Source organism: Notothenia rossii (assembly GCF_949606895.1).
Source record: "Notothenia rossii genome assembly, chromosome: 3".
Classification (NCBI taxonomy): Eukaryota; Metazoa; Chordata; class Actinopteri; order Perciformes; family Nototheniidae; genus Notothenia; species Notothenia rossii.
In genome coordinates this window covers 38,453,015-38,462,631 of record NC_136901.1, presented here as the reverse complement: position 1 = coordinate 38,462,631, position 9,617 = coordinate 38,453,015, and the positions used below count along the sequence as shown (strand labels likewise).

The 9,617-nt window shown below is 41.3% G+C and overlaps 1 protein-coding gene across 1 annotated transcript in view; it reads right to left on the bottom strand.

The window, feature by feature from the left end:
* Positions 1-5,591: 5,591 nt before the first annotated feature.
* Positions 5,592-9,617, bottom strand: part of LOC307032891 (transmembrane protease serine 9-like) — a gene marked incomplete at its 5' end in the record, with an annotated part of 13,776 nt that continues 9,750 nt past the window's right edge. Inside the window, 3 exons of the mRNA XM_079671170.1 lie at positions 5,592-6,241; positions 6,628-6,764; positions 9,385-9,568. Coding sequence (XP_079527296.1) covers positions 5,870-6,241; positions 6,628-6,764; positions 9,385-9,568 — 693 coding nt within the window. The 3' untranslated portion in view covers positions 5,592-5,869. The remainder of the gene's footprint in view (positions 6,242-6,627; positions 6,765-9,384; positions 9,569-9,617) is intronic.

Here is a 9,617-nt window from a genome sequence, read left to right as displayed (position 1 = left end):
ATTTTTATGGCTCTGTTGTTTAAGTTATCTTGATAAACTTTTTTTGGTTTTTCCTGTGTGGGTGTGCGGGTGGAGGGAGGGAGGTGGGAGTGTAGTGAGTGGACTGTGATATTACAATGTAAATGAAATGGCATCGATTATTGTACATAATGAAATAAAAAGACTATAAAAGAAAATATGGGATGATGGCATCAGAGAGCAAAACCCAAAGGCACTGAAGAGCTAGTTTATGGCTTAACCGTACCGTGGCTGTAAACAACTTTGTTATATATTTATGTAAAATGTATGTGTGATCTGCAGATTGGTGGCCAGTTATTTTTTTAAACCTTTATTTACATTTTTTGGAAAGTTTGTTACTGTAGTTTAACAAAAAGTTTAACTTTGATGTGATGGCAGAATGTATTTGCTATGTCCCCTTTCATTTCCCATGGTAATATGACTAATGTGTTTATTTATTATTTGTGGGGCAATTTAAATGTTTTTTCATCAAGGTTTAAATATCATGTGTTGAAATACACAACTGCAGTTCACAATAAAAAAGCTACTTGCCTATCGTTTTTGGATTGTATATCTGGAGCAACTTAATTTATAAATGGTTGTCAACTTAAAAAATGGTATCCCAAATGAGGACAATTAAGTACATATAACTTAAAATTCCTTTTAAATAATGTGGTAAAACTAATAGGAACAACTTCATTTTTTGAGTAATCAACTTAAAAACTTGTATCCCAAATGAGGATAATTAAGTACATACAACTTAAAATTACTTTTAAATAACGTGGTAAAACGAATAGGAACAACTTAATTTTGGGCGTAATCAACTTAAAAAATTGTGTTTATGCTACCAATTATTAAGTAAGTGGTCATTAAAAACACCTCTGATTGTAGAGGAAAAGCCTTCTCCCCTAACTCAAATAACTTTGTTGCTTTAAGACAATTTCATTAGAAGTTGTCATAACTCAATAAACATTGATGCAAACTGTTGCGTTGATTTTCTTTGTTGAGCCAAGGCATTTGTTTTTAGAGTGTACTTATTGAAAAAGGGCTGTAGATGTCATGTGGCAGACTTTGAGAAACCTCATGATTATATCCTTTCAGTCAATCAATCAATCAATCAATCAATCAATCACAAAGACGTTAATCTACCCCGATAGAAATGAAGGGCAACCAGAACAATAGGGTACAACTTCCACTCGCTGTAGTGCATCATGCATATAAATCTCCACGGCTGATTAATGAACCTGTCAATCACACATCAAAGGCAACACCAGGGAATAAGCAGGGCTGCAAGAGAACTGGGATCGAAAGTTTGAGAGGGTTCACGACCGTGATTAATTATTCCAACGATCGAATGACTTTCGGAAAATCAAAAGTCTAGTTGGCTGCCTTGCAGTTTGAGCTTTTCCACGGTCTGATTTCCTGACTTGCTGCTGCCAGAAGATTTGTTAAAGTGAGCAAGTTTTAAAATCACTAGAGGAGTATTTTACATGCTTTTGCCTTATAGTCTTTAGCCTGCTCTGATGTGAAACTAATCTGCACTATCTGCGTCTCTATATTACTTTGTATTGCTTTCTGTACAAAGTAATGCTTTTTGATCTTTTTGTCATCTGTGATCATCTTGAACCGTAGTGTGAACTTTCCCACAGGCAGTTTCAGATTTTTACGTGCAAAATCTAAAAGCTGAGATTCTCGTTTTAACTTTGTTTTAACAGTTAGATAAAAGAAACTAAATGAAAGCTGCAGTCAAAGAAGCAGAACATGGATATGAGCCTTTAAAAGTGTACAGATGGATACACACCATTTGATGTTATGATAAAATGCGGGGGGGGGGGGGCCCAAAACAATATTTGCACCGCGGCCAATCATAACCTTGTTAAGCCACTGGTTTAAGCACTGGTTTTGTATAGAGTAACGTAATAGCTGCTTGTCTCGAGACTCCTTTTCCCTCAACAATTTCCTTTTCCGAGCGCCACTCTCAAACTTTTTCTTCTCCGACATTTTCTCCTAAACAACCTCCATCTGTCACTCAATCACTCGCAATTTGAATAAGTCACATGTGAAACATATTCTCATTCTGATTGGCTGTTAAGTGGTGCCCACTGACTCATCATTTTTGAGAAAAATCTGTGGAATCCATCGATCTGATTGATTAGCAGAGCAAATGATCAAAATAGTATGGAGGGAAGATATTTTCGTTTGGATTACTGGCCTGGGGGAAGCTCACGAGTGTGTGTATACGTGTGTGTGTTTGTGTATTTTTGCATTTGTGTGTATTGTGTTTGTTTCCCGGGGAAAACACTCACGAGAAACACCGGCTGTTGTTATGCCTGCTGTGACGTCAAGTTACTCCGTTCTCCACTTGTAATTATGCCGTTACAAGCTTCAAAGTTGTATTTATCATCTGAATTTGCCAAAACAAGTTTCATATTCTGAAAGCCAAGACTTTGTTTATTTGAAATCAGATGAAAACAAACTGTAACGGACCCTGCCGTGTTATCTATGATTACTATACGCCTTACATTCATAATTTCAGCGGAGGGTGGGGGGGCTGCACTGTGGAACAGCAGAGTGGCGAGGGAGAGCTGTTTTCTTCCCTTTACAAGCTTCAAAAATGTATTTATGGTGTGATTTTGGAAATGAAAGTTTCAGATTCTGAAAGCCAAGACTTTGTTTATTTAAAATTAAAATAAAACACCCGAAATAAAAAAATAAATATTTGAATATATTTTTTTTTATTGGCTCACGATAGGCCCCCGATCTCCGTAAGCCCCTGGGCTTCAGCCCAGGTCAGCCCGTGCATTAAGGCGGCCCTGCGCAGATGTAGAAATAGTAAAAAAGGACTGACTCGCAGTGTCTGGCTGTCGTTCTCCATCATCGATCCTTCCCTTTGTGTGATAAAAAAACATCTGCTGTTTACTGCCTCAGTAACAGTGACCACATTTCAATGCGCTTTTGTTAAATGCCTCTAAGACTCAGAGCGACCTCTCTCGTAATTACATTTTTGTCTTTCAACCGGGTCACAGTTTATTTTTTCATATCTTTCTTTCTTGTCATGGCCCCGAAAACTTTTCAAAAGGCCTTGTGAAACAGGGTGTGAGAAATATTGCAGTTACATTTTCTGTCTTGGAGACTCATCTTTGTCTTTGAACTAGTGAAAAAATGACACCATTATCAGGGTTCGTACGGTCATTAAAAACCCGGAAAAGTCATGGAAATTCAAAATGCAAATTCGAGGCCCTGGAAAAGTTGTGAAAAACAATATTTTTCCCAAGGTTTTGGAAAAGTCATGGAAATGTAACTAAAATTGCGTCAAATCTAATTTACATTTGATCCAATCGCCAAAATAATCTGCGGTCACAAGCTGTTATGTGCCATCATGACGCGCATGGTGTTATTTTTTTTAATATATGAAGCGCGAGCTGTGTGCTCTAGTGTTCCTGCCTGTCGGGCCGGCTGAACTCTGCTGCTCCGGGATGAGGGTCTAACTTCAGCAGCTACATTACACGGTGCGTTCGTTAACAGTAACTGTGCGGAGTCACTATGGCACAATGTATGCTAGCTAGCTAGCTAGCATACATTTTCACTATCTGCTAACGTTAGCTTTAGCCTTCGTTTTCTAATAGTTTTTCATAGGCTATGAACAGAGGTTGTATAAGTAGCCTATATATATTGTACTAGAGTAAAAGTAGAAGTACACAGAACTTGTACGAGTTAAAGTAGAAGTACCAGAGTGTAGGAATACTCTGTTTCAGTTAAAGCCCTGCAATCAAATTGTTACCCAAGTAAAAGTACAAAAGTATTATCATTAACAAATGTACTTAAAGTAGCGACAGTAAAAGTACTCATTGTGCAGATTGGTCCATTTCAGAATAATATGATATGTTTTATAATGATTGATCATTAAAGTGTTCTCAAAGCTGGTAAAGGTGCAGCTAGTTTGTATACTGCAGGGTAGCTTGTGAATTCACTCCAGGTGGAACTAAAGTCTGTTTTAAGACTTGATTATATTTCACATCATTCATCCAAATCTGCAAAGTAACTAAAGGTATTAAATACCATTTACCTCTGAACTGTAGAGGAGTAGAAGTACAAAGTAGCAAAACATTGAAATACTTAAAGGTGGGGTATAGTAATTTTGGAGAAACCAGCTCGAGTGCGCTAGAATTTGAAAATACACAACCGGAACAAATCTGCCACTTCCTTACAGAGCCCCTCCTCCAACACACACGAACGCACGCATGACCAACGAGGGCACGAGATAAGTTTGTGCACAGATGGAAGGCTGACAGGCAGGTAGGCCATCCAGTTACTTTAGCCGGATCAGATGATTGGTCGTGCTTTTTACAGCGCCACGGCTTCCACAGATGACATTTTTTTTATGGATTTGTAGTCAAAGCACTTCAGATATTCATTGCTATCGGGATGTTAAGAGCATTCCATGGAATATAACAAGTGTATCTCGAGCCGGTTTCTCAAACTTACCTACCCCACCTTTAAGTAAAGTACAAGTCTCTCAAAATTGTACCCAAGTATAGTACTTGAGTTTATGAACTTAGTTACTTTACACCGCTGGCTATAAAGATAGAAAGACTAAGCTTTGCACAGAGGCATGAAAACACATTTCCAAAATGCTCAACAGTGCTGCCAAAATTATAAACTGACTGCTACACAATTAAAATAAATGCTTTTATATATTTCTATTAGATGTGACTCTTTAGCGTTTCTGTTATTATTACCACTGCTGCTTTAGTTGTTCTGACTGCTAAAATCCTCTGTTATTCCTAATTTTGAAGCCGATATTCCGTGGGGTGGGGGGGATCGGATCCTTGTCACCTTTTTCATACCTGATGAGTTTGCATCCCTGACTACAGTTGCTTTAAGCGTGTAGAAGCTAGTAAGCCTACTAATTGATTTTTTTTAGATAGGCACAACATGTTTCATATGCAGACCTTATTTTCCTGTTCCATGTTAAAACAAACCATTTTCAGTGGTACCGCTGAGAAATAGTAATTTGTTTTGGTCATGGAAAATTAGGTGAAGGTCATGGAGAAGTCATTGAAAATCATTGGTGAATAAGTGTATGAACCCTGAATTATGTATTTTTAACTACATCCTTACAAAAGAGACCTATTATTTAAGAAAGCATTAAAAAGGGCGCTCCAAAGTATTGAAGATTGACACAATAGAAGGGACACTTATTCCATATTGTTTCCTTTTATACATCTGACCTGTATATTCTGGTGAGCTCTGTGGGAAGTGTAGAAGAAACCAGAGTTTCCAGTTTTTCAGGTCTTCAGGTTTATGCAGTAGTTGTAGTTCGTCTTGTATAAAATATATTTATATATTTTTAAAAGCTCTTGACAGATATATGTTTTGAGCCACAGTTGTTATTTTTAACTCAAACCATTGGTCAAATGACTAGGCGTTATGTTAAAGAATGTTCTCATAGGAATGAACCCAGAAAGAGTTAGCACTAGCTAGAAACTTTACTGTTTTTCTTCATTCTCAAAGCTCTCATCAACCCAAACTCTTTTGATTTTCATAGGCCTGCTGACCCGAGAAAAGGGAAAAAAAAGTTCACGGAAATAATCTGATTTATTTAGTTTTTATTACGTTATATCTGGAAAAACATTTCTTTACAGGAGAATGCAAAGTCATTGATCTTTTTCACAAACTTTACATCAATCCACTCCTCTCCATTTATGTTATAAAATGATTGCCTTTCCACCAGAAATTGAATCAAGATTAGCTTTACACTTAAATTAAAGGCAAAGAAGTAGATAAATCAATGAGGGCTCATATCTAATCAAGTGAATGAGCCATTTGGGCACAGAAACCCTAAACTTGTCTTACTCCAACATCTCCATGTTTATATGCCTCCGACAAGCACATAGAGAGACATAAGGAGAAGACCGAGTGAGGAGGTCACTCTCTCACCACTGCCAAACACACTGCCGTCATCGGTGGTATGGGGGTGTTGGGTGGTGGCATAGGGGTGTTGGGTTGTGGGATAGGCGGTGGGACAGACAAAGTCCAAGTCGCTATCAACCCCCTGGGACATGTAGTCAACAAAGCCTGGTTTGCTAGAGCCAGTGTGATTTTTGATCCAGTCTTCGTACTGGGACACACGGGCGTAAACTCCAGGAAACTTTGGCAAGGCACAGCCTTTTCCAAAACTCACGACGCCACTCTGGACCCAGACTGAACCCTTTTTGATCATCATTGGTCCACCTGAGTCTCCCTGTAGAAAGAAATTGATGGTTGAGGTTATATGAAAGCATGATTCCCCTAAGGCTCTTTGTTTGTTTCAGTCTGACCTGCCTTAAAATAAATGTATGAAGCTTTATCTTAGTCATTATGTCGAAAGCTGGCTTTTTTCATGTCTGAATGAAAGTTACAATAACTTAATTTGGCTTCAACTCTGTGTGTTTATTTGTTGGCTGTGTCAATTATGTTTTTAGCCTAGCTTAACACAAAGTCTGGAAGTTTTTCCCTCAGTGACGTTCTATTGCTTAAAAGTATATAGGGGCTCGAGTCCCCTGCATGTTTTTGTAGGTGGTTAAAGTCTTTCAGACATTTCCGAAGAAAGTGTATTTATAAAGAGTAAATAGACAAAAAGTTGGTTACCTGACATGAATCATTCCCTCCAGCTCTTAACCCAGCACAGATCATGTTGTCTGTGAGATCGTGGTAGGCACATGTGCACTCATTGTTTCCCACGATTGGGACCTTCACTTCCTGCAGAGTGTCGGCATTGGGGCCATCTAATCAGAGATAGTTCAAACGTTAAGATTCAAGTTTCAAGGCTTTTATTGTGTGCATAGCTACACTGTAGTTATGACAATGAAAATCTTAGGTCACAGGCTCATCCAACAGTTCAACACAATAGCACAGTAAAAACAAAAAAATATAATAACAGTGCAGAATATTCTATATACAGTAATTGGAATATTGATATATGAGTTGCAAACAGATGAATGTTATGTATGTTCTTCAAAAGTTCAAGTGTTTAACATTCTTATGGCCTGTGGGATGAAACTGTTCCTGAGTCTGGTGGTTTTAGTCCTGATGCTGCGGTAACGCCTGCCAGACGGAAGCAGAGAGAACAGTTTGTGGCTGGGGTGATGGGGGTCTTTTATAATCCGGAGGGCTTTCTTGCTGATCCGCTGGGAGTAAAGGTCCTCCATGGATGGCAGCTCCGTCCTGGTGATGTGCTGTGCAGTTTTCACCACCCTCTGTAAAGCCTTACGGTTGAGGGCGGTGCAGCTGCCGTACCAGGCCGTGATGCAGCCAGTCAGGATCCTCTCTATGGTGCACCTGTAAAAGGTCAGGACCCTCTCTATGGTTCACCTGTAGAAGGTCAGGACCCTCTCTATGGTTCACCTGTAGAAGGTCAGGATCCTCTCTATGGAGCACCTGTAGAAGGTCAGGACCCTCTCTATGGTGCACCTGTAGAAGGTCAGGACCCTCTCTATGGTGCACCTGTAGAAGGTCAGGACCCTCTCTATGGTTCACCTGTAGAAGTTGCAGAGTATCCTGGAGTCCATGTTGAACCTCCTCAGCCTGCGGAGGAAGAAGAGCCGCTTTCGAGCTGTTTCGGTGATGGTGTTAGTGTGAAGAGTCCATGTCAGGTCCTCAGTGATGTGGACACCGAGGAACCTGAAGCTGCTGACTCTCTCCACCGTAGTCCCATCGATGGCGATGAGGGTGTTTCCCTCTCTCTGCTGCTTCCTGTAGTCCACAATCAGCTCCTTGGTTTTGCTGACGTTGAGATGGAGGTTGTTATCCAGGCACCAAGATGTCAGGTTTTCGACCTCCTCTCTGTACGCTGTTTCGTCGCCGTCGGCGATCTGGACGGTCGCGCCGTCAGCATACTTCACGATGGTGTTTGAGCTGTGTGTGGCCACGCAGTCGTGTGTGAATAGAGATTAGAGGAGACCCTTGAGGGGCTCCGGTGTTGAAGATCTTGGTGGAGGATGTGTTTTTTTCCCACCCGCACTGCCTGCGGTCTGCCCGTCAAGAAATTCAGGATCCAGTCACAGAGGGCGCTGTTGAGCCAGAGGTCTCTGAGCTTGATGACCAGCTTGGAGGGCACAATGGTGTTGAAAGCTAAACTGTAGTCAACAAACAGCATTCTCACATATGTGTTATTCTTATCCAGGTGTGAGAGGGCAGTGTGGATGGTGAGGGCTATGGCGTTGTCTGTTGACCTGTTTGCTCTATAGGCAAACTGCAGGGAGTCCAGAGAGATAGGGAGGGAGGAGGTGATGAATGTTTTGACCAACCGCTCAAAGCACTTCATGATGATGGAGGTGAGTTCTACTGGGCGGTAGTCGTTGAGGCTGGTGATTGTAGACCCTCTGGGGACAGGAACAATGGTGGAGTGTTTGAAACATGTGGGGACTACAGACTGCAGATGTCTGTGAACTCCTCTGCCAACGGAACTGCACACACCCTGAGAACACGGCCATGGATGCCATCAGGTCCAGGAGCCTTGTGTGGATTAACCGTTTTAAAGGATTTGCACACATCTGCCCTGTCTACAGCAAAAGGTACAGTAACCTTTTGTACCACGTCATCGATGCATTTCCCGAAATAACCGTGTCCGTGGGTGTGTTGATATGTTCGTCCTCAACACACACCACTCCGTAGATTCAAAGCAGTGCTGCAGAGCTGAGTCTGACTCCTCACTCCAGAGCTGTATACTCTGTGTCACCGGTCTGTCCCGTTTCAGTTTCTGCTTGTAAGCAGGCAGCAGCAGCAGCTCTGAGTTATGGTCTGTTTTGCTGAAGGGAGGGCGAGGGAGAGTGAGGGAGAGCTTTATATCCATGTCGAAAAGGGGAATAAACATGGTCCAGTGTATTTCCGCGGCGCGTCGGGCAGCTGATGTGTTGGTAGTACTTTGGCAGGACTTCCTTTATATTGGCGGTGTTGAAATCCCCGGCCACAATGAAAGCCGCCTCTGGCCGTAAGGTCTCTGTCCTGTCGATTACACTAAACAGTTTGTCCAGCGCTGTGTTGTTGTCAGTGTGTAGGGAAATGTATACAGCTGTAATCACAACCGATGAAAATGATCTTGGTAGATGGAAAGCCCGGCATCCGATCATGAGGTGTTCTAAATGAGGGGAACAGTACGAAGAAATAATCCCCACGTCTGTGCACCAGTTATTGTTTATTATGACGCACACACTTCTTCCCTTGCTTCTCTCTGAATTAACAGTCCAATCCTTGGGGAAAATAATAAATCCGTCGGGGGCAATGGCGGAGTCTGGGATAGCGGAGTTGAGCCAAGTCTCCGTGAAAATTATCACGTTACAGAATTAAGTTAAAATTAGCGTCAAAAAATACAACATATATCCTTGTGTCTGTAGTCAGTGACCTTACCATTTGATGTAGTACCAAACCCAACAACCCAGTTGTTGTCTCCGGTGTAGAAGGTGCTGTTTGCAGAAGCCAAGCACACCGGCTGGATGTAGTTGGTAAACGTCACCGGGCTCGACAGCTTCAGAAGAGCCATGTCGTTGTCGTTTTCGTTTTTCGTTGAAAATGTCGTCGTAATCAGGATGGGCTATGATCTTATCAATTGCCTTTGACACGTTGTTCAAATTTGGACCAGA